Source organism: Corythoichthys intestinalis, chromosome 20, assembly GCF_030265065.1.
Source record: "Corythoichthys intestinalis isolate RoL2023-P3 chromosome 20, ASM3026506v1, whole genome shotgun sequence".
In the NCBI taxonomy this organism is placed as follows: domain Eukaryota; kingdom Metazoa; phylum Chordata; class Actinopteri; order Syngnathiformes; family Syngnathidae; genus Corythoichthys; species Corythoichthys intestinalis.
Window position 1 is genome coordinate 6,536,081 of NC_080414.1, and position 26,615 is coordinate 6,562,695.

The 26,615-nt window shown below is 38.2% G+C and overlaps 1 protein-coding gene across 10 annotated transcripts in view; it reads left to right on the forward strand.

The window, feature by feature from the left end:
- The window catches only part of ctnnd2a (catenin (cadherin-associated protein), delta 2a), a 542,938-nt gene that overhangs the window by 399,242 nt on the left and 117,081 nt on the right, over positions 1-26,615 (forward strand). For all 10 annotated transcript variants that reach the window (XM_057823756.1, XM_057823762.1, XM_057823757.1 and 7 more), the window contains one exon: positions 18,876-19,062. In XM_057823756.1, coding sequence (XP_057679739.1) covers positions 18,876-19,062 — 187 coding nt within the window. The remainder of the gene's footprint in view (positions 1-18,875; positions 19,063-26,615) is intronic.

Genomic DNA, 26,615 nt, shown 5'->3' on the forward strand with positions numbered 1-26,615 from the left:
GTGAATAAGTTCAGGTGACATGAAGACATTTTTCTAAATCTTTTTAACTTGGTGGTCATTTTTGCAACAGGGCCGAGAACGAAAAGTGGTATTTGCCATGTAGCAAAATTGATTTTGTCATTTAGCAAAATGTATTTTGACATGTGGCATTTTTTTGGGGATGTGGAAAAATGGATTTTTTTTTTTTTGGCTTGTTTTGTTTTGGTATGCGGCATTTTTGTAGGCCATCCACGTCCATGCCATTGACGGATATGCACGTCCAAATTTTCATTCATTCTAAATGGCAGAAAAACGTGTGGAAAAATTAATTTTGCCATGTGGCATTTTTTTGCCATATGGCAAAATGGATTTTGCCATGAGGCATTTTTTTTTTTTTTGCCATGTGGCAAAATTGAGTTTGCCATTTGGCAAAATGTATTTTGACATGTGGCACTTTGGGGGGATGTGGAAAAATGGATTTTGGTTTTTGGCTTTTTTTTTTTATATGTGGCACTTTTGCAGGCCATCCACATACATACATGTCCAAATTTTCCATTCATTTTAAATGGCAGAAAAAGGTGTGGAAAAATTAATTTTGCCATGTGGCATTTTTTTGCCATATGGCAAAATGGATTTTGCCATGTGTTTGTTGTTGTTTTGTTTTTGCCATGTGGCAAAATTGCTTTTTGCCATTTGGCAAAATGTATTTTGACATGTGGCATTTTTTCGCGGATGTGGAAAAATGGATTTTGGTTTTTGGCTTTTTTTTTTTTGATGTATGTGGCACTTTTTCGGGGCATATGGCATTTTTGCAGGCCATCCACGTCGCCCATGCCATTGACGGCTACGCACATCCAAATTTTCCATTCATTTTAAAAAACAGAAAAACGTGTGGAAAAAATAATTTTGCCATGTGGCATTTTTTTGCCATTTGCAAGGTGGTAGTAGTAGTAAATGATTGACAATTAAGTAGGGCTGCAGCTATCGATTATTTTAGTAGTCGATGAATCAATGAACTCGTTTGTTCGATAAGTCGAGTAATCGGATTAATGAACATAAACAATTAAAATACCTGAGCAGAGCCTCAAACGGTATAAAAAAAATAAATGAGGATCGAAGTACAACAAAATAACAATTGGCTATCTTACATAGCAAAAGTCTGCTAGCTTAAATGCTATAAAATACGAACTTTTTTTTTTTGTTTGTTTGTTTTTTTAACGATGAACAAATGGTTCAAACACAGATCCCCAACAACAACAACAAAAAACAGGTAAATATACCTATAAACTATATTACAAATGCATTAAAACATCATTAGCTCAAACAAAAACATACCTCATGTTAGTCTCAACAGGGAGCAGTTGGATTCAGCCATCTGAAATGAGTTATGTCATATTCACTGTTGCCACTAGAGGGCAGTGTATCCACCCAAATCAATAACACTAAATGCAAACATTTTAAAAACAAACCATTACAACGCCACTTTTAATTAAACAAATACTCGAAGCAGCAAAATTTAATTCAAATCTTTTTTCTAATCGAATTACTCGACTTAATCGACTAATCATTGCCGCACTACAATTAAGCTCCAATTTTCAGATGAAACTGTGTTGCAGAAACTTAGCGGTTTCTATCATAACACCTTTTCAACAGCACAAACATAAACTTTAGACATAATTAACCACATCATACAGCCCCACCAAGACAAGGGAAATCCGAATGTGAAATAATAATAATTACTAGACACAACTACTCAGAAAGAAGTAAATGTTTTTGGTTTTAATTTGTGATATTACATTAATTTTTGATGGATATTCTTGTCTTTACACTTCTTTTATCACTTCCATCATTAAGATTTCAAGTCAAAATACACATGCAAAAACTACCTTAATTTTCGGACTATAAGGCGCACCTGACTATAAGCCGCCACCCAGCAAATTTGACACGTAAACAACATTTGTTCATAGATAATTGGCCTTCACTGCTCCCTTTGGGGAGACACTCAACCTCTGCTGCCACCTGCTGTCAATACTGTTGTCATCCAACATGCCTCCTAGAATGCATTGCAGTGCTACAGATGTAAATAACAATCAAAATCAATGTTCTGTGCTAATTATTTCTTCAGTTACTGTTCCAGTTGTTTCATTCATTGCTAGTTATGGCATTTCGTAACATCTTATTTGACAGTGGCGCCATAGGACTGTCATAAGACAATCATATTATGACATGACACCGTCATGAGCATTAATGAATGCTTATAACAAATGTCATTTAGTGTCATCAGGCAAATTATCTCACTTTTGAATGGATGTAAAAGATCCCAGCTGGACATATATAGAGTTAGTGACATAATTTGCCGGATGACACTTAATGACAGCTGTCATAAGCATTCAGTAATGCCCATGATCGTGTCATGTCATAATTATGACGGTTTTATGACAGTGTTATGATGCCACTGTCAAATAAAGCGTTAACTATTAACCCAAACAAATCAACAAATAAGCCACACTGGACTATAAACAGCAGGATTCAATATGAGAGGGAAACCGTAATGGCTTATAGTCTAAAAATTACGGTGCAAGTAATGTTCTGACTCGATGGAAATTATGTAGTTGTAAATGTATTTGACATATAATGTTGTTTATGTCTTCCTAAGATTTTTCTCCAAATTTACATGTGTTAAAGAATTGTGAAAGACAATTTAGAATTGCTCACTCACCATTGATCTTGGTCATTTTTTTGTTTGATTTTGCAAAAACTACTTGCCGGCTTTTGTTCAAAAGGCAGGCGAGGAAAGAATTTCTCATTACTAGCCTTTTTCAAAAGTTTCCACTAAAATATGCTGAAAGTGTTTGCGTATGCCAACTACCACTGCTCCAACTGAAGATTTGGCCTTGGAGGTTCTTGGCACTCTTCAGTGAGAATTACGTTGTGCCGTTAATACATAAAACATGCTGAATTGTGTTGAGGTGTCCTTAAAAAGCTAGATGATTTTTTTTTTTTTTTACCTTAATGCACTATCAAAGTGGTGTGGAGTGACTCACATTTACCCATTCATCCACCACCTGCTGCCTAGCCCACAGGGAATCAGTTTTGCAGTTCAGTGTCTTGCCAGTGACACTGAAATCACAGGGGACTTTTGGAGCTGGGATTTGAACCGCTGAGGCTTTGGTCGCTAGACGATACACTCTACCAACAGCCAACCTCGAAGATCTGTGAAATGTCAAATCTGTTTGTTTTGCATTTACAACTAGGGTTGTCCGATATTCTCAGATAATACTGGCCGGTAAAAGCGTTTTAAATATTATGTCGGATTTTCATTTACGATTTTAGGCCTATGTGCGTGTTGCCTTTAAGGGTAATGTAGAAACCTTTCGCCTGCTGCCATTGTTCAAGGGCTGGTCACAGCTTAGCCGCAGCTATGCTTATCGACCATTAGATATCTTCAATCTAAGATGCTTTGGATTTGTTGTGTGAGAAGACCCTTTGCATTCATTTTGCAAAAAGTAAATTAACAATAAATGATTGAATAATCATGAATTATAAACTTGTTACATATAAATAATACGTTACCAGAAAGAAATAGTCACTACGAAAAGTAATAAAATAGAAAAAAGATGGGCAAAAAAAAAAAAAAAAAGGGAAAGGAAAATGCATTCTGGGAGTAACTCATTGACACTACATTGTGTAAACTAGTCTGTGCCTTTTGCCTACCTGTATTTGTATTGCTTTGTCGTCACCTAGTGGCACTTCGGGGTTTATTTGTGAATTATTCCTTCTATTTAATTATGGACATTTTGGCGCATTTAATTTTTTCTATGTCAATATATATATACAATATATTTACAATATAAATACACATTTTTATGTCAGTATGAATACAATAATAATTTACAGTGGTAACCTCTGGGAATTGATTCTGGAAGTAATTTCGTAACTTGAAAATTCTGTAAGTAGAGACGCGTTTTCCATGTAAATTTGCCTTAGTCCGTTCCAAGCCCCCCAAAATTCAATCATAAATCTTTTATAATGCATCAAAACATGTAACAAATACACGTTACAATTAGATTATTGCACAATAAATATACAATCAGAGTTGTGCATAATGTAAAAAAAAACAAGAATAAAGAATAAAAGTTAATACACTCATGTAAAGCTGTCCTAACACGAGGGGCAAAAGAAGAGGATGCTAGAGGACAGTAGAGTTCCTTTTTAGCCAATTGGATGCCAGGAATGTGAGGCAATAGCCAATGGAAGAGCCCCTATAAATATGTTACGTTCAGTAAACTCTGGGAGCTGCGAGTACCAACCATTCTGTATTTTTGCCTTTCTCATCCTGAAATTTCTTTCATATTTTCCCATTGAGGCATGTCATAACCTGAAAATTCTGTACGTAGAGACGTTCGTAAGTAGAAGTACCACTGACATATACAGTGGTATGAAAAAGTATCTGAACCTTTTGAAATTTCTCACATTTCTGCATACAATAACCATCAAATGTGATCTGATCTTTGTCAAAATCACACAGATGAAAATACAGTGTCTGCTTTAACTATAACCACCCAAACATTTATAGCTATTCATATTTTAATGAGGATAGCATGCAAACAACGACAGCAGGGGGAAGAATAAGTAAGCGAACCCTCTGCTTAAGGAGACTTAGCAATCGAAACCAATTTTTACCAAACATTTTAAGTCAGCTGTGTGCCCAATCACTGATGAGTGGTTTAAAGCTGCCCTGCCCACAATAAAATACACACCTGCTAAGAAATGTCTTAATGAGAAGGATTGTCTGATGTGCATCATGGCTTGGTCAAAAGACCTGTCTGAAGACCTGCGATCAAGGATTGTTGATTTGTATAAAGCTGGGAAAGGATACAAAACCATCGGTAAAAGTCTGGATGTTCGTCAGAGACGTCTATAAATGGAGAGAATTCGGCACTGTTGCTTCTCTCCCAAGGAGTGGCCGTCCACCAAAGATGACAGTTCAGCGCAGAATACTCAGAGTGGTAAAAAAGAATGCTAGTGTGTCTGCTAAAGACTCACAGAAATAACTGGCACAGTCCAGTATCTCTGTGCACACAGAGAGTCACATATGTAACACTATGGCCAAGAATGGTGTTCATGGGAGGACTTCACTGAGGAAACCACGGCTGTCTAAAAAAACGTTGCTGAATGAATGAAAGATTTATCGTCATCATCATTGGTATCATTGACAATTACAAAATGTGATATGATTTGCCCGAAGGAAGGAACTGAAGACGAAGACAAATGCAGATGGGAGGAAGCATATGCTTATCAGTTTCCCGTCCCCCCATACAGCTAAAGACGCATAGTCAGACATGGTACACTTACATACATCACATGGCCACAAACTGTACCATCACACAATCGACAATCTGGGTTTACAATAACTCAGCGTCCAGTCAAGCAGCTCGATTGCGGTTGTTGACACAGCAGTCTCTTGTACAAAATTAGTGGTCTGAATTTCAGGGCGTACAAGTTTGCTCGTTTAATGTTCGCAAAAAGGCACTTGGACACTCCACAGAAGTTTTGGCAAAATATTTTGTGGACTCATTAACCAAAGTTGAATTGTTTGGGAGTAACGCACAACGTCATGTGTGGAGGAAAAATGGAAAAGCTCACCAATATCAACACCTCATCTTGGAGCATGGTGGAGGGAGCTTCATGATTTGAGGCTTTTTTGCTGTCTCAGGGCCTGGACAAGTTGGAATCATTAATGGAAGAATGAATTAAAAAGTTTATCAGGATGTTTTGCAAGAAAACCTGAGGCCGTCTGTCAGACAGTTGAAGCTAAAAAGAGGATGGGTGATGATGACAATGATCCAAAACACAGAAGTAATTTAACTTCAGAATGGTTTCAAAAGAACAAAATACACGTTTTGGAGTGGCCAAGTCAAAGTCCTGACTTGAACCCCATTGAGATGCTGTGGCATGAGCTAAAGACAGCGATTCATGCCAGACATCCCAGGAATCGGACTGAACTTCAGAAGTTTTGTCATGAAGAATAGGCCAAGATTAGTTCTGATCGATGTGCCAGACTGATGTGCAGCTGCAGGAAGCGTCTGGTTGAAGTTATTGCTGCCAAAGGGGGGGCACAAAATATTAAATGTGATGGTTCACTTACTATTTCCCCCCTTTCTGTTATTGTTTACATACTATCCTCATTGAAATATGAAAACCTATAAATGTTTGGGTGGTTTGAGTTAAAAGTTTTTTCATCTGTGTGATTTTGACAGATCAGATCACATTTGATGGTGATTTTATGCAGAAATGTTAGAAATTCCAAAAAGGTCCAGATACTTTTTTTTTTTTTTAAATATCAAAAATCATTATTAAAGCATCCAGTAGGGCATCACAATACAATTGGCCATAATATGTTAAGTCCATGACGGCATATATCGGTATCGGTTTGATATCGGTGTCAGGTTTTTGGAGTTGGGCAATATCAGGATATCAGTTATCGGTTAAAAATAGGGGTGCACGATATCCATTTTTTGAAACCGATACCGATATCGATAACTTCCTGCTTCTCAAGGCCGATACCGATACGATAACTGATAACTCAGGTGACTTGAAGTTCCGCTCTGAGACCCCCAATTTGGCCAAATTTCAAAATTGTCCGATATGCATGTATGATACATCATTTGAAAGCTTAAAAGCTCAATTTTCTGGGGGAAGAACATTTTTGAACAGGAGGGCATTTTAAAAAATAAAAATAAATAAATAAACAGCAAAACCCTAACTGGAGGCGGGAGCACGCGAGAGCAGAATTAAAGACGCCGCGATTTTAACAAGATATTATCGTGTACTTATCTTGTTTCGATCCTAAAACTCCATGTAACATCTATCACCGAGTGGTGATAGGTCACAGCCGGATGTAATTTTTTATTTTATAGGTAAAACATTGTTATATAACAAGGGTCGCGATGCAGAAATTGTAGGCAACAGGTCGTGGTTGAGATTTTCTTTTTCATATAGTTACCCTTTTAAACGTTATTTTTCAATTTTTCCTTGTTTGGATCGATTATTTATCATCTAACATATCGGGGAAAATGCGACAGTAACAAAAAAAATACAATTAAGCGATAGTTATGAGGTAGATATCTGTGAATTTTTTACAGACTCCAAATTTTTCATTGTGACGTAATTTGTTTAAAAGTTTGAAATATGCGAGTGAATAATTTTTTAAAGTCGCCTTCTTTTTTTGAACTAAATATTACACACCAATTAATGATTCTAAACTAAAAATGACAGACATTTTGAATAATAAATATAATGACTTACCTTCTTTTTATGACTAGGTTGAAACGAAAACGGTTGCGCGACGTCTGTAAACGGGGGTTTTCAGGGTAAAACAGACAAATTAAAAGTAGTTTGGGGGCTTAATGCACCATGAATCTGCTATGGCAGCATATAGACATATGGTTCTATCAAACAAAACAGTTGTTTTGGCTTAAAATACTGCAGTTTCTTATAAAGAGGAGTGCAAGAGCAGAAACTGCTTTTTCAGTCTTGTCTGTGTTTTCCGCCATATATAATTTTACAATGTATATTCACCTGAGTTTTTGAACACCTGTAGGTCAAAAATACTAGTGGTTGATTCAGCATAGATTTGCCTTTGACCGAACCAGAATTTTCATGATGACATGAACATTATTATAATGAACAAAACAAAGACAATAACAAAGCTTTGCATCCTGGAAAAACAGGAGTGGAAACAAACGCACACATCCCAATCCGACACCGTGCCAAAAATATTATTAATAGGTTCGATAATATGTTATCGGGTTTATTGGGATGACGTCATAATTCCTATTATCGGACCGGTAATTATCGTGCACCTCTAGTTAAAAAGTCATTATCGGATAACTACTTACTACTTTTTAATAGTAACATGCGCCGAGATAGTTTCAAGATCACAAAACCGAGGAATCGTGGTAGTTCTTGTTCTCGACTGCTGAGGTCTTACAGGTCAGCAACCTGCTGCCCATCCGTTTGTCTAAGTCGACATGTCCGCTTTTGAGATATTTTGCAACATTTGCTGCATAAATTTGTCTTTTGTTCATCAGCAGGTCTCGACTCCACGGTTAACTAATTCACGTGCAGCCACGTAGATGAGGGCTGTTTAATAAAACATTTCCACTAGAGTCCTAACAGGCCTGGCTCCCACCTTACAAGTCATACTCTCATATATTCATGAATTCATGCAATCATCCCCACATTTCCCCCAAACCACCAAGCTCCTTGGAAACTGTCTGTCATGTGTCTGGAGGGACCCAGTTGGAGCTGAGAGAGAGGGGGGGGATTAGAGAGGACAAGATAAAGGAGGACACACACACATTCCCTGGCTGCCACACACAAAAACTCTTCTATGATGTCATTGTCTGTTGGTCACCTGACTGCAATACCCCAAAGGGCCCTGTGGGCTTAGTGAAGCATGGCAGATCCATGTTTCTTGAGCAGGCCAGATGTGTGTGCGATAGCGTGTGTCGGACCTGAATTTGGCCAACGTGACACAGTGGCAGACAGAATGTCCTTGTCCCAGAAAACACTATAGCCTCTTCTTTTTGTTTTGCTTTTGCACACCTCTTACAAAAGCGCAACCATGGTTGCAACCTGATTGCAATCATGCTCTGACATGACTCACCTCTTAAGAAATCGAGGCTGGAGTCTCTCAAGACTGTTTACCTAGCATCAGGTACATAGCGATTGGAAAAGCAAACAACTCTTATCTTTTTTGCTGTAAACACCACCACAAAATATTTGAAACTTAACTTTTTGGTTTAGGCATTTACAGTGGGGCCAATAAGTATTTAGTCAACCACCAATTGTGCAAGTTCTCCTACTTGAAAAGATTAGAGAGGCCTGTAATTGTCAACATGGGCAAACCTCAACCATGAGTGACAGAATGTGGGAAAAAACTGAAAATCACATTGTTTGATTTTTAAAGAATTTATTTCCAAATTAGAGTGGAAATGCGTATTTGGTCACCTACAAACAAGCAAGATTTCTAGCTGTCAAAGAGGTCTAACTTCTTCTAACGAGGCTCCACTCGTTACCTGTAGTAATGGCACCTGTTTTAACTCATTATCGGTATAAAAGACACCTGTCCACAACCTCAGTCAGTCACACTCCAAACTCCACTTTGGCCAAGACCAAAGAGGTGTCGAAGGACACCAGAGACAAAATTGTAGACCTGCACCAGGCTGGGAAGACTGAATCTGCAATAGGTAAAATGCTTGGTGTCACGAAATCAACTGTGGGAGCAATTATTAGAAAATGGAAGACATACAAGACCACTGATAATCTCCCTTGATCTGGGGCTCCATGCAAGATCTCACTCCATGGCGTCAAAATGATAACAAGAACGGTGAGCAAAAATCCCAGAACCACACGGGGGGACCTAGTGAATAACCTACAGAGAGCTGGGACCACAGTAACAAAGGTTACTATCAGTAACACAATGCGCCACCAGGGACTCAAATGCTGCACTGCCAGACGTGTCCCCCTGCTAAAGTCAGTACACGTCCAGGCCCGTCTGCGGTTCGCTAGAGAGCATTTGAATGATCCAGAAGAAGACTGGGAGAATGTGTTATGGTCAGATGAAACCAAATTAGAACTTTTTGGTAGAAACACAGGTTCTTGTGTTTGGAGGAGAAAGAATACTGAATTGCATCCGAAGAACACCATAGCCACTGTGAAGCATGGGGGTGGAAAGATCATCCTTTGGGGCTGTTTTTCTGCAAACGGACCAGGACGACTGATCTGAAAATTTCATTTTTATTTTAGTTTCATTCTGCAAGTGTTGATGTCATGAGCAGCTGAATAAAGTCAGTAAACCACACGGACGTCTGACATCGTCATTTGGGAGCTTAGTTTCTGGGCTAGCTAGGACTTGGCTCCAACATCTTGGCGAGGACAGTACAATGGTGTAACCTGTTTATGGATAGTTATTTTTAGATTTAGGTGGTATTCAGAGGGTTAATTCTGACTTACGAAAGGAAATCGGTACCTTTGGTGTCTTAAATAGGTAAGATAGGTTTGCATTGTAGCCATATTATTGTTTGTTGTTGCTGCTGAGCTGCCGCCGTGCAGAGCGCTGTTGGATGTTAACGTGCAATTTTATTTTAGTGTTGTGAAAAGGATTGGTAAACCGAGGCTTATTGGACCATTTAGTCTTCAAATGTGTTCGTGTGTCATTGCGCCATCTTGCCGTGGGGAATGGCATTATAATACACGGGTGCTTTTTTATTTCCAATACAAAAACTCCAACACACACTTTAGGTGAAATAGAACGCTGTCTTTATAGTAGCCTAGTAGTAGTACATAAAATATCCAGCATGCGTATGTACAGGTAGTCCCCGGGTTCGACATACTTACGCAATTTTGACTTTACGACGCCGGAGTCTTGTCTGTCATTTTGTCTCGTCATTTTTTTTGTCACATAAACAGTACCTTATTGTTGACGTGTTCTTTCCCCACTAAACGTGAAGTTTTTCAGCTTTAAAGACCGCAAACAAGGCAATTGTGGTTTTTGAAGCTTTTGTTTCACTTTTGACAATTTATAAAGCTGTAACACACATATGTCCACTTATTTTCAAAACGACACGCATTTTAACAATAAAACACTTGACACAAAACAATTGGTGTTCAAACGTCCATCTAGTCTGATCAATATGTAAATTTAGTCAAATAAAATTTGCAAACAAAAGTCCACTAGCTTAAATGCTACGTATGCTAATGTATTTGCAGTTGTCATAGCAAATCACTGTCACATACAAACTGTAGCTCTCAACTTAATTACAAATGCCTACACAAACATATGTTAGCTGATACAACTTACAGCCTTATGTGAGCCAAACTAAAGCGCAGCTATCCTTTATCCATGTCAGACGTCAGAGTCTGCTTCTCACTTATTAAGGCAACAGTCCAGCCAGATCCAACGCTGCCACCAGAGGGCATCATCCTCCATCATTTAACAGAATACAGTACTTTTTTAGACTTTTTGGGTAGTTATTTTAGGGTACTTAAGGGGTTAATTCCGACTTACGCGGAAATTCGGGTTACGTCGCAAGCTTAGGAATGGAACTAACCCGGGGACTACCTGTACTGCCATTGTGCATGCCTTGTATGGAGAAAACGCGCGAGCATGACAAATTTGGTGCGAAACGGCTGTTTTAGGATGGGGAAAAAACAAAAAAAATAAAAAGATCCTCAGCACCCCCTGCTGTGAGTGACATCAAGCGCCACTCTATTTCAGTTACTAAAGACAAAATTGAAGGAGGAAATAACGGTAACTGAAGACAAGTATGGTAGATGCTTGTCACTTAACGCTCTATTTTTGTATCTCTATTCACAAAAATAGCATTTTTTCTTCTTCTTTGTCTTCTTGATCTTCTTCTTGATACAAGATACAGTGGGGCAAATAAGTCTTTAGTCAACCACTAATTGTGCAAGTTCTCCCACTTGAAAATATTAGAGAGGCCTGGAATTGTCAACATGGGTAAACCTCAACCATGAGAGACAGAATGTGGGGGGAAAAAATCACATTGTTTGATTTTTAAAGAATTTATTTGCAAATCATGGTGGAAAATAAGTATCTGGTCGATACCAAAAGTTCATCTCAATACTTTGTTTTGTACCCTTTGATGGCAATAACGGAGGCCAAACGTTTTCTGTAACTCTTCACAAGCTTTTTACATGCTCTTGCTGGTATTTTGGCCCATTCCTCCATGCAGATCTCCTCTAGAGCAGTGATGTTTTGGGGCTGTCGTTGGGCAACACGGACTTTCAACTCCCTCCACAGATTTTGTATGGGGTTGAGATCTGGAGACTGCCTAGGCCACTCCAGGACCTTGAAATGCTTCTTACGAAGCCACTCCTTTGTTGCCTTGGCTGTGTGTTTGGGATCATTGTCATGCTGAAAGACCCAGCCATGTCTCATCTTCAATGTACTTGCTGATGGAAGGAGATTTTCAATCAAAATCTCTAGATACATGGCCCCATTCATTCTTTCCTTTACACAGATCAGTCGTCCTGGTCCCTTTGCAGAAAAACAGCCCCAAAGCGTGACGTTTCCACCCCTTTGCTTCACAGTGGGTATGGTGTTCTTCGGATGCAATTCAGTATTCTTTCTCCTCCAAACACGAGAACCTGTGTTTCTACCAAAAAGTTCTATTTAGGTTTCATCTGACCATAACACATTCTCCCAGTCCTCTCCTGGATCATCCAAATGCTCTCTAGCGAACCGCAGACGGGCCTGGACATGTACCGGCTTCAGCAGGGGGACACATCTGGCAGTGCAGGATTTGAGTCCCTGGCGGCGCGTTGTGTTACTGATAGTAGCCTTTGTTACTGTGGTCGTAGCTCTCTGTAGGGTATTCACTCGGATTTTTGCTCACCGTTCTTGTTATCATTTTGACGCCATGGATTGAGATCTTGCATGGAGCCCCAGATCGAGGGAGATTATCAGTGGTCTTCTATGTCTTCCATTTTCTAATAATTGCTCACACAGTTGATTTCTTTACACCAAGCGTTTTACCTATTGCAGATTCAGTCTTCCCAGCCTGGTGCAGGTCTAACAATTTTGTCTCTGGTGTCCTTCGACAGCTCTTTGGTCTTGGCCATAGTGGAGTTTGGAGTGTGACTGACTGAGGTTGTTGACAGGTGTCTTTTATACCGATCATGAGTTAAAACAGGTGCCATTACTACAGGTAACGAGTGGAGCCTCGTTAGAAGAAGTTAGACCTCTTTGAAGGCCAGAAATCTTGCTTGTTTGGAGGTGACCAAATTCTTATTTTCCACTCTAATTTGGAAATAAATTCTTTAAAAATCAAACAATGTGATTTTCTGTTATTTTTCCACATTCTGTCTCTCGTGGTTGAGGTTTACCCATGTTGACAATTACGGGCCTCTCTAATCTTTTCAAGTAGGAGAACTTGCACAATTGGTGGTTGACTAAATACTTATTTGCCCCACTGTAAATACATTAATAAATCCAAAGCAACTAGTGGCTATATTTTTTCATTTTTTTCTCAGTACTGGTAAATTTTCATGTAAAAGAAAGTCCATAATGCATTAAAAAAATCTTTTTTTATTTTGTCTTTGTGTGTTTGCTTGGGGCTTCGCTTGTGAGGAAAGAGAGGCTTGAAGGGGTGAAAAATAGAGGTTGATAAGCACTAAGTGATGGCAAACGTTGGCATGGAAACGCACTCACACAGAGGTTCAAGCCCTCGATTGGTGCCGTATAACAGCAACGGTCGTCGCCTTATCATCCTCTGTCCTTGTTTCGTGGACACACAGGCACACAAGCAATTATCCACTTTTAATCTGTTGCTTTCGCCAAATTTTCCTCAATGCCTTCGTTTTGTTTATGCGCTTTGACTTTTTTTTCATCTTTTTTTAATCACTACAAAATGCTACGACACAACAGCACTAAGAACACTGTAAATTGGATTTTTTTTTTTTTACCTCAGGGAGCAATCAAAAGTTCTTTTTACAACTGGGAATGTTGTTTGATTTCATAAAGACTCATTCTGGGCCTTTTTACGCAACACAAATGCAAGCATTTCCCTTCAATAAACATTTATTTGTAGCTCTGTTCAGTGTTCAAACACTTTGGTGAATTTGTTTGATATCTGCTCAAACTTGAGTTGTGAACATCTTTTATTATGAAGCACAAACATTCAAGCATGTTTTCCCTATAATTTCTGCTATAGGCACTCGTTTCTTTTTCAATGGTGGTCAAATACTTGGGGCGAATTAATGTGATTATTTCTGATGATGTGAGGACGCTAACTGATACATGCTAATCGTTTGTGTGGATTGTTATTGCTGTATCAGCAGCTAGTTACAAATGCAAATTTGACTTGCTGTTATGGAAGATGAAGCTGATTTAATTTCATTTTTATTTTAGTTTCATTCTGCAAGTGTTGATGTCACGAGCAGCTGGATAAAGTCAGCAAACCTCACGGACGTCTGACATCGACATTTCAGAGCTTGGCTGGCTATCTAGCTAGGACTTAGCTTCAACGTTTTGGCGAGGACAGTACATTGACGTATAATGCATGTTTTTGAATGGTTATTTTGAGATTTAGGGGGTATATAGGGGTACTTAAAGGGTTAACTCCGACTTACGCGGAAATTCGGGTTACATCGCCTTCACAGGAACGGAACTCGTTCGTAAACCGGGGTCCGTCATCGATGGCGTAAATGCGTCGATGAGCACAACATCCCGTCAACGGCTAATGAAGGCTTAAAAGAATATACGTGGAAAGTTTAGAATGGCGGGCGCTCGGTATGCAAGCAGGGTAAGCGGCACAAAGCCAAACAAGGACAACAGAGTGGCCAAAAAATTGACTTATTTCAACGCAACAGGAGGGTACCCTGTTGTGTCCTGTCTCTTCAATGCCAAGCTTGCATACCAGGCTGCAAGTCGGCCGTGAATGAACACCTAAAGCGCCGTCACCAAGTTGTCATTTTGGAAGACGACAGGAGACAATGAGCTGGCAGATCGTAAGTCCATCTAACTAAGGACTTTTTTTTACTGAAGTTGCTCAGCCTGTCTCGATATGCAATAAGTCCATATATCGCACGGTAAATAGAAGCGAGGGCAGTAATTTTCACGGCTGCGTTTTATCGCCGCTGGCATGTGTGCGTAAATACATTTGTGCATGCATGTACACATGCGTGTTGATGGCATATGAGACTCCAATTCCTTTTACAGATGTTTATTGGTCATCAACATTCCGTAGAATTAAAGTTCAGACAAACAAAATAAGGAAACACATCAGTATTAAACACTGTAAACATTAGCATTGCTACATTGAGGCTAATGGAGTGGAAAAAAAGACAACCTACTAACCACTTTAGCCTGCTAAATGAATCAATGAATACAACATTGGCAGTCTTCTCCAAAACGCAAACTTGCTGTTAAAAGGCGACACTTCAAACATGAAAAATCGCTGGTTAACAGCATTTTAAAACGAAAAAAAAATCTCTTACTAACGCCACATGCAATGACGAAAAGTGCACTTTTTTGGGGGAGTGTAAAGCTTACGGTTAGCGGTTTCACGAACATACTTCCTGTGAACATTTCAAAATAAAAGCATGTCATGTTGAACATATAAATAACGTTTTTGGGAGTTAATCTCAGATACTTCAGAATTCAGATTTTACACTAAGAATAGCTTTAAAATGACACCCTTTATGAAAAATCTGATTGGCAATGAGTAATTATTATAATATTATTATATATAGTAGTATACTATAATATTAATGCTAGATAATTTCATTTATTTATTTATTTTTTGGTATGAATCTTTTTATATTTGAGTTTTTGGATACAAGTACATCATTTCATAGATCTCAGCCAAATCAAAAATAACAATTCTATTAGTCTTTTTCATTGCCCAAATGGTTTAAGTGGGAGAAAGAGAGAAACCAGAAAAATAATAAAATAAAAAAAGGATGGGTTGATGCAACACTTAGTCTTTGCTGTGAATCCAATCGAAAAACAGTTATGTTTGGCTGTGTCATAAACAAGTCCTCTATCTGTTTTACACGAACCATTCATACATCGCGCCAAAAAAAGAAAAAAAAAAAAAAAACACAACGATGAAAAAAAAAAAATAATTTTTCAAAGAATTGTTTTGAATCTTGTTTGTGGTGGCAGATCGTCTTCCTCTCATCATTTCCTGAGAACCTAACTTGCTCAGAACTCGCCTCTTTTTTTGGGATTAGAAATGCATTCACACACCCAGGTGAAAAAGCCCCTATTGAAGAGATTCCTACAAAAAAAGAGGTGCTACTGAGCTGTGCAGTCATGCCCTTATTCAAAACAAAAATGAATCTTCTAATCCGGCCAATTCGACCAAGTCTGCCCATTTTTTTGGGTCTATAAATTGCCTAATTCCCTGAAAAAAAATCTACTTTTAATAGCGAGCAAAGGGTCGTCACGGCAACAGACAGAGACGTGTGGGCACGGGCCTTAAATTGTAGTCTTACAAAAGGTCTTGAAACGACAGTGATCAACCTGAAAAGAAATGGACATGTTTATGTAAAATGAGTGACTGTCTGTTGCCACTGTTTGGCGGTGTAGGGTTGATGCAAATGACCCCTACAGGACCCATCAGGGTACGACTCAAAACCTCGTGGTGAGACAAAATGGCTACAGTCATTTTCACCTTCCTATTTGGACTCCTCTGCTTCAACGAAACCCCAATATTTTTCATCAGGCACCTGAACCCATGTCTTAGGCTCCCCTGATGCAGGTTTGAGGTCAATAGATTTTTTTCCTTTGGAGGAGGAGCCTGTCACGTAAAAAAAAGGGCATTTCCTGTTCCCACTAGGGAGCGCTAGGCTTACTGGGTAATATTTCAATGCAGTCGTATTCAGGCTGGGATACCTCACATACATGCCAGATAAATAAAAAGATTGAACATTGTATCAGGGAGTTATAAGTCATTTTCTGAATTTGGTGTTTTTGCAAACAAATGGCTGACTTTGGCACCCCGCCAAGGTCAGGCCCGTGAATGAAAACTCACCATTTTGAGAACTTAAGATCTCGTATGTCTCATGAACATTACAACTAACTCCCTTGGCACCAAGGCCTCAAATGTGCACTCTGTTAATCAATCAAAAATTCACATTCAATCCAAAATACCTGATTTCCTGTTGGGTTTGGAATAGACTTTTTGGAGCAGTTTTGCTGTATCAACTCCCCAAATTTCATTGCTCTATGTTGAAAAAACCTAAATGGAGAGGCATTTTTCAAAAATTAAAGGGGGTGCAACTGAGACATTTTGTTTGTTGTTTTGTTTATATTTTTTATTTTGCAACATTGCAAAATTATCAAAATTTACGTGCAGCTGCACGCATGTGCAAATTTTGATGAGTTTTTGAGCATGTTCAGGCCTACAAATTGGCCATTTTCATTTGCCAAGGAGAAGAAATAATAATAATCCTTTGCATTACAATCGGGCTCTCGCACACTTAGTGCTCGGGCCCTAATGATCAAATTAATTAGATTATATCAGTTTTAAAATTATATTTTAATATGTTTATGTTGAATTTTATTTTGTGTGCTGCATGGAATTTCTTGTGCGCCAAGTATGTGCGCAGCTTAGAGGAAACATTGACCAAAATGTTCTTATTTATTTCCCTGCTCTTTCAGTACATGTTTGTTCATTGCTCCTGTCAATCTGATTCCACATCTATGTAGCGTTTTGTGTGATTTTATTTTTTATTTGTGACTTGTGCTTTTTTTTTGGAACTTACTTTACATGTATTTCTCAAACCCTGCCTCACTCCACACAATCCCCTCCAGTCACATGACAGAATCATTACACAGGTCGTCTGACTGTCCTTCCCCCCATTAGTTAATTGTCACCTACTTTGCCAACAGTACGTGCAGTACTTAACATTTTGAATATGCAAATACCGATCCGACTCATTTATATGCCAGTTGGTTCAGCTGGCAGTAATGAAATATTGTGTTTATTGCTTGTGTCGCTACGTTGCCGTATCAGGAGGTAAACAGTGTGAACATACAGTTATGACGGCTAGCATGCAGCGCGGCTAGAGCACACAATTTGTTTTTAATGCATTACAATAGTACTGCTGAAATATAAAGGGGAGAATGACATGTAAAAAAAAATGTTTTTCCCTAAAATGCCAGCTGTAGAATCCTACTCTACTGTCTGTAGAGCAGTCGCCATTTTCGCGAAGAGACCAGTCATCTTCCTTTGTTTGGCACATTGGTACCTTGCTAAGTACAACTAAGTTGTTTGCCCTGGACACCTTTAACTCATTTGCTCCCCAAAACGTATAAATACGTTGTATTTTTAATTGTTTCAGTGTCCCAAAGACGTATTTATACGTCTTTTACGTCTTTTTTGGGGAAAAAAAAACAAAAACATCTCTGGGTCGTGATTCAATTTAGCTCCAAAGCACAAAGCTGAAAATCCATTTTAAAACAATAAAAGTGTCCCCTGGAGGGCAGCAGTGCTTTTGGTAAGACCCGCAACCCGATTCAACGGCAATGAACAGCCAAGCCGCATGGCCGTGCGCCGGCGGAAGACGACCAAGTGGATGCCAGGCGCTGGACGACCGAGCAGAACGACCGGGACCACTAGTGCAGCGGACGATGCCTTTGAGTCTGTGCTGCTCGAGAGCAGAGCCCGCAGAGACTCAAAAAAATTCATCTTTATGAGACAGACGGCGATGAGGGAAAAGTTTAACCGGCTGTCGCGGCCAGAACAGCGTCATCTTTCAGTTAGTTATGTGTAAATAAATTGTTACTTTGCTATAAAAAGCTCTATTTGTCTTGTTGTTTATCTTATTTTGTAAAAGGAAAACATTGTTCAGATGTTTGGGATGTAAGTAAAGCAAAAAAAATACCTGTGTATAAGTCAAAGTTATGTTTGAAATGATGCTTTTACAAAAAGCTCAATTTCTCCGTTTTTTCATCAGAAATTGGAAAATTGCTCAAACTAACCTATTTTCTAATGCTGATTTCTAAAGAATGAAAAAAGATATGAACCAACTTTTTTTTCTGCTTAAAAAAGAGTCTAAACTTTCTTTTGGTGGGTTCCATGTTTATATAGCAATAGAACAGAATTTTCTGTGGGCCTTGCAAAATCAGTCAAAATCCAGTAAAACGGCCTGGAACGAAGGGCCTTGCTCTGGTGAAAATGGCTGGGAGTGAATGGGTTAAGAGGTTCATGTCACCATCTGCTTAAAATTCAAAAATGTGTCTTGAAATGCCATGTTAGCAGATGAGGAGCCAAGGAACTACGCGCTGTTAACCGCAAGAATATTTTGTTGAAAATTCATCATGTTAACGAATTCGTTCATTTGGCTTTTGTATACAGGCGTCCTGTGGAACCTGTCGTCGTGTGACGCTCTAAAGATGCCAATCATCCAGGATGCGCTGGCCGTGCTGACTAACAGCGTCATCATCCCCCACTCCAACTGGGACTCCTCCCCCAATCACCATGACGACCGCAAGCTCCAGCTTCATACTTCCCAGGTTCTGCGAAATGCTACAGGTTGCCTCAGGTAAAAGAACCCACCATCCACACTGTAGAAAGTGCATGCCACTGCATTGTTATATTTGTATTAATTAAACAGAAATCAAAAGGTTTTCCTTCACTTATTTTTTTCCCCCTTAACGATTAGAGGTTAGATTTTAGATACGTAAATTATCTCGCATGTCCACTTTGCCTTCCTTTCACGAGTTGATTTATTTTTTTCCTTAATCAGCAAGCAGCAGCTTGAACATTAATCCTCACTTCGCGCACTCTGGAGTGCTCCTGTCAAGCTCATTCGACTGGGGCATCCCGGACCAGTGAGCATTTCTCAAACGGATTTTAAGACTGTCACTGATAATTTCATGTTTTTGTTTGCGCTTAGTCTGAAATGTGTGTTGCAACATTTTTATATGCACTCGTGAAGTCAACATGCCAAATATTGAATATTTTTAAAGCTTCACTGTGTTCCAGAAAAGAACACCATTCAAACTGTCAAGATAAAAGCCATTATTTGAAAAGCAAATCCATTATTCAAAATGTATACTGTAATTTTCAGACTATGAGCGACAGAGCCCCTAAAAGGACATCGACCGAAATAAAATAAATTGAAGCAATCTGGTTCGCACCAGAATTTTTTCTCGAGCGCACCAGATAGTTTCTGGTGCACACTAGAAACAATCTGGTAAACATTAGAATTATATAGCATTTAAGCTAGCAGAATTTTGCAGTGCAAGTTAGCCAATTGTTGCATTGTTGCAATTGGCTAACTTGCATAGCAAAAGTCCACTATCTTAAATGCAATATAATGCTAATGTTCACAGCAAATGGCTAACTTGCATAGCAAAATCCTCTTGCTTAAATGCTATATAATGCTAATATTTACAACAAATAGCTAACCATGGATAGCAAAATCCGCTTGCTTAAATGCTATATAATGCTAATATTTACAACAAGTAGCTAACCATGGATAGCAAAAGTCCGCTAGCTTAAATGCTGTATAATGTTAATGTTTACAACAATTTCCTAACTTACATAGCAAAATACACTAGCTTAAATGCTATATAATGCTAATGTTTACAGCAGTTGGCTAACTTGCATAGAAAAGGTCCGCTAGCTTAAATGCTATGTAATGCTAATGTTTACAACAATAGGCTATCATGCATAGTAAAAATCTGCTAGCTTAAATGCTATATAATGCTAATGTTTACAACAATTGGCTAACTTGCATTGCAAAAATCTGCTACCTAAAACGTTGGATAATGCTAATGTTTACAACAATTGTATAACTTGCATAGCAAAAATCCGCCAACTTAAATGCTGTATAATGCTAATGTTTACAACAATTTCCTAACATACATAGCAAAAATACACTAGCTTAAATGTTATATAATGCTAATGTTTACAGCAGTTGGCTAACTTGCATAGAAAAGGTCCGCTAGCTTAAATGCTATATAATGCTAATGTTTACAACAATAGGCTATCATGCATAGCAAAAATCTGCTATCTTAAATGCTATATAATGCTAATCTTTACAACAATTGGCTAACTTGCATAGCAAAAGTCCGCTAGTTTAAATGCTATATAATGCTAATGTTTATAACAATAGGCTAACTTGCATAGCAAAAATCTGCTACCTTAGACGTTGGATAATGATAATGTTTACAACAATTGGCTAACTTGCACAGCATAACTCCGCTAGCTCAAATGCTATATAATGCTAATGTTTACAAGAATTGGCTAATTTGCATAGCAAAAATCCGTTTGCTTAAATGCTATATAATGCTAATGTTTACAACATTTGGCTAACTTGCATGGCAATCTTCGCTAGCTTAAATGCTATATAATGCTAATGTTTACAATAATTGGCTAAATTGCATAGCAAAAATATGCTAGCTTAAATGCTTTATAATGCAAATGTTTCCAACAAATGGCTAACTTGCATAGCAAAAGTCCGCTAGGTGAAATGCTATATAATGCTAATGTTTATAACAATTGGCTAATTTGCATAGCAAAAATCCGCTAGCTTAAATGCTTTATAATGTTAATGTTTAAAACAATTGGCTAACTTGCATAGCAAAAATACACTTGCTTAAACGCTAATGTTTACGATAATTGGCTAACTTGCATAGCAGAATTCCGGTAGTTTAAATGCTATATAATGCTAATGTTTACCATATAGATTCTGGTGCGCACCAGATGGCTTAAATTTATTTTATTTCTGCCGATGTCCCATTAGGAGCTTTGTAATAAACCGCTACTTTTTTTTTACCTCAATTTGAATCCTGCGGCTAATGGTCCAGTGCGACTTATTTGTTGATTTATTTGGGTTAATAGGTAACACTTTATTTGAAAATATTGTCACTAACTCCATTTATGTCCAGCTCGGATCTTTTACATACAGTACATTCAAAAATGAGATCATTTCACCATTTCACTTCAAAGGCAAGATCCGTGGTCTACATAGCGCCAAAATGTAGACCCTCTCTTTGACGAAGAGTTAAATGTGTGTCTTTCTTCCATGAAGACGTCACTTATAACGGAAGGACGCACCTTAACTGCGCCGGTACATCTTTATTGGCACAGACCAGGCTACCAAAATATTAAACGTGTGGCGTGGGCAGTGCTGGCATGGAAATACACTTGCAGCGCTGAAGCGCAAAGGTACCGTTTACGAAAATAGGGCCCTTGTTGTTCATTGAATGCTTTTCAATATTCTCAATAGCTTCCATTGAACGCTGTTTACCTCCCTGCAGGGTGGTGCTTCACCGCCAAGATTCAGAGAGAGGGGGATAAAAAAAATACTGTTTCCACACTGTACACAATTTTCTGTCTGGGGCTGTTTCTGGGCTTATCGGCCTCACACAAAACACATGCAAACAGACACAGTCTTCTATGTCTCCTGTTTGGTGAAGACACCCACTCACTTGATGCAGGGTAATAAATGGCTGCATGAATCGAGACTGTACAGCGTCACTAGGAACTTGCTTTAGATTATGTGTGTGAGAGCCAACTGGTGATGACCCTACTAACCATACACATAGAGTTGGACGACTGTGTCGAGCCACCTCAGACCAGCTGCTCTCATGTCACTCCGTGGTCATTTGTTCTTTGAGCGACATTAGAAAGCCATCTGCCAACAATTCGTTTGTGTCCATGTGTTTCCTGTACACGTTGGATGCTTACATGAATAAATGTAATCAAAAAGAAACTTTAGTTACAGAGAAAATAGATACTGTATTTTCCCTTTAAGCAGTGGTGGAATGCAACGACGTAAAAGTATTTCGTTTCTGTACTTAAATACGTTTTGGGGTTTCTGTACTAGAGGACAAATTTGAAGTGGTACTTTTACATCATTACATTTTACAGCACGTATCGGTGCTTTTTACTTCGCTACTTTTCAAATGTTCGCCTGCGTTACACGTTACTTTTGTTTGTTTTCTCTTTTTTTTTTCTCATCGTGAATTGATAGTTTTGTTTTCATACCTCCGGCGCAATCTTTAAGCCCCAGCAAATACAGTAATCCCTTGTTTTTTGCCATTAATGGGGACCAGAACCCGCCGCGAAAAGTGAAAAATTGCAAATTTGCCCCCCCCCCCCCCCCCAAAAATTTTTTTTGGGGTGTGTGTTTGTTCAATGTATTTATTCAGATTTTGCATTGGAAAGAGATACATTTAAGACATGCTTTTTCACTTTTTTTTATTCCCATAGTATCACTAAAACTTGTATGTATATGGCGGAAAACACAGACAAGACTGTAAAAGCAGTTTCTGCTCTTGCACTCCTCTTTAAAAGAAACTGCTGTATTTTAAGCCAAAACAACTGTTGTTTTTGATAGAACAATATGTCTATATGCTGCCATTGCAGATTCATGGCGCATTAAGCCCCCAAACCTTTTTTAATTTGTCCGTTTTACCCTGAAAACCCATTTACAGATGTCGCGCAACCGCTTTTGCTTCAACCCAGCCATAAAAAGGTAATTAATTATATTTATTATTCAAAATGTCTGTCATTTTTAGCTTAGAATCATTAAAAGATGTCTAATATTTTGTTTAAAAAAAAAAAAAAAAACTTTAAAAAGTATTCACTCGCACGTTTTAATCTTTTGAACAAAAGACGTCACAATGAAAAAATGAGCGTCTGTAAAAAGTCACACATATCTACCTCTTAACTATCGCTTAATTGTATTTTTTTTTGTTACTGTCACATTTTCTCCGATATGTTAGATGATAAATAATGGATCCAAACAGAGAAATATTGAGAAAAAAAATGTTTAAAAGGGTAAATATATGAAAAAGGAAATCTCGACCACCCCTTGATGTCTGCGATTTCTGCATCGTGACCCTTGTTACTGTATATGACCATGTTTCACCCATAAAATCCCCAAAAAATCCAGCTGTGGCCATTCACAGCTGTGTCTTGACACTCATTGATACATGCTACATTCAGTTTTTGGTTCGAAAACAAGGTAAGTACGCGAGAATATCTCGTTAAAGTCATGGCGTCTGTAATTCTGCTCTCGCGTGCTCTCACCTCCAGATAGGGTTTTGCTGTTTAAAAAACTTTTTTTTTTTTTTTTTTTTTTAAATGCCCTCCTGTTCAAAATGTTCTTCCCCCAGAAAATAGAGATTTTAAGCTTTCCAATGATGTATCACACATGCATATCGGACGATTTTGAAATTTGGCTATATTGGGGGTCTCAGAGCTGAACTTCAAGTCACCTGAGTGTTTTCCGCCATATATGATTTAATGAATGGTTTTTAAGCACTTCAAATGTAATAATTATGATAAGTTTTAAACATGTTACTGTCCCACCGAATTATTTTTAAACAAGAATGAAGTAGAAAAATGCTTGACTTTATTAAACGCTTCATTGAGTGAGTTCAATCAAATCCGCTTAAGCTGCTCACTTACACAAAATGAGTTGCCACAGCAACTGTTTAACAAGCTAAATGATGATTGACGCGGAAGGCGCTTTAAAAATTCGGCTTTTAAGCGTCTCTGGCAAGATCAAACCTTAACGTCCTTCAATTATCGTTAACTTTAATGAGCAACTCCAGTGCACTGCCTGACCAAGAAATGGAGCAGGAGGGAGAGGAAGACTATGTGATCGGATCGGGACAGTTCATCTGTATTTATTTATTCATTTATTTTTTTAATTAGAAAAATATTCCGCAATGGACTGAGGGCGCTAAGTTTGAAGCGCGAAGTAGTGAGGGATCATTGTATACCGTAACCGAGCACTAGAGGCAGCAACATGAGTACAAGCAAAATTAGGCAGGTGAACAAGATATTGACCCATAAAAACCACCACACTCTTGTACAGTAGGTGGCGGTATGCACCTGATAGTTGCTTGAAATCCGCCATTAAGCTAAGTTTTGGGGGTTTTGAGCTTGTTAAGCTTCTGTTTACGGTGCAGTCGATTTTATTACTTGTTTTTTCCATTCTGCACAGTTTTAAAGAAAATTGAACAGTCAATGAATTTTCTGGTTCTTTCTTTAAATACCGATATATATTCATGATATATATGATATACATGTGTATATATATATATATATATATATATATATATATATATATATATATATATATATATATATATATACAGTACTGTGCAAAAGTTTTAGGCAGGACACCTGCCTAAAACCTTTGCACAGTACTGTATACTGGACTGTCTCAGAAAATTAGAATACACAATATTCTAATTTTCTGAGACAGTCCTGTATATTGTTCTATGTAAAGGACGTCAGCCAAGGTCGGCCCCCCACATTTTTACCACGCCAAATCTGGTCCCCTTTGCAAAAAGTTTGGACACCCCTGCTTTAAATGGTGGATTAATGTACAGGACTGTCTCAGAAAATTAGAATATTGTGTATTCTAATTTTCTGAGACAGTCCAGTATATATATTTTTTAATTATTATTTATTAGGATCATGGAAGCTTCCACTTGGGGAAAATATATACATACAGTATATCCTGTATATACATAATATAATAAAAATATACAGTACTGCGCAAAAGTTTTAGGCAGGTGTCCTGCCTAAAACTTTTGCACAGTACTGTATATAAATACACACACACATATATTTTGCACCGGGGGAGAAAGTTTTACTTTTTCCTTGTAAGTAAATTTTTAAAAGTAAGTACTTGTGTACTCGAGTAAAAATTTTTCCCAGATACTTGTACTTTTACTTAAAGGGAACCACGGACAGAAAGACTTGTAGTTCTTAAAAGAATGATGTTAGTATCAGTTATAATAGTTTTATATTTAAATCCCTCTTAATGTTTTTGTTTTTATAAAATTCGCAAAATTAATTTAACTAGTAGGTCGCCATTGTTGTTGACGACGCAATGCACTCTGGGTTGTGACGTCAATGGGCAGCGCTGCAGTACTTCCACAGTTCCATGTTGTGGGTTCTGCCCTTCCAATTTGAACCCGAGCGGAAGAGTGATCAGCAGGACAACACTGTTGAGATTTCACAAAATGACCAGCAAAAGCAATTAAATGAAGGTCTCCAGCAGGTTTCGAGCCCGCGTTTCCCTCGCAACAGACAAGCACATAAACCACAGGACTACACTTCTGCGTGATGTTAGTCATGATTTTCTTTATAAAGGAATCGCAACACACATGCATTGTCTGTCTGTGCGGTAAAACCTGGAAGTGAAACCGAAAAGAAAGTGCGGCTGGCTTGATCATGGAGTTGGAAGACGCGCCTCACTTCAGACGGCAAGCAGACAACAATAATAGGGATTGCGTAAAAGGGTTTATTGAACACACACAAAAAAAACATGAAAACAAACAAACAAGAAATTATTGTACCCATGTATAACGCGCACCCTAATTTTAGCACCACTAAATAGAAGACTACAAGAAAACTGAGCTCGTGTACAGACACAGAAATGTCATTTTACTGACTGGTGAAACACAGCACAAGCATAGCACATTGGTAGTTCAAAACATTACCATAAACTGACCATATGTACGGTAGTAATATTATCTGATAACTATTTGAACTTACCAGAATCCAGGAGAAAACAAAACAGATGTGACTTTTCTTTTAAAGGCTGCTGTATAACTTGCTCATTTCATCATGATGAATAAATGTATGCTCCATGGATTGATACGGTAAAATGAAAGTGAGAACAAAATGATGACGTCACGTACCGTAATGGTCAGCAACGGATCGCCGCATATGTTTCTTCAACACAACGTGGCTGTGTCAGTAAAAAAAAAAAAAAAAAAAAGGTTTATATACTGGACTGTCTCAGAAAATTAGAATACACAATATTCTAATTTTCTGAGACAGTCCTGTATATTGTTCTATGTAAAGGACGTCAGCCAAGGTCGGCCCCCCACATTTTTACCACGCCAAATCTGGTCCCCTTTGCAAAAAGTTTGGACACCCCTGCTTTAAATGGTGGATTAATGTACAGGACTGTCTCAGAAAATTAGAATATTGTGTATTCTAATTTTCTGAGACAGTCCAGTATATATATATATATATATATTTCTGTCTCCATCCATGTACCCGTTTATAATGCGCACCATGATTTTACAAGTTCATTTTTGGGGAAAGAAGTGC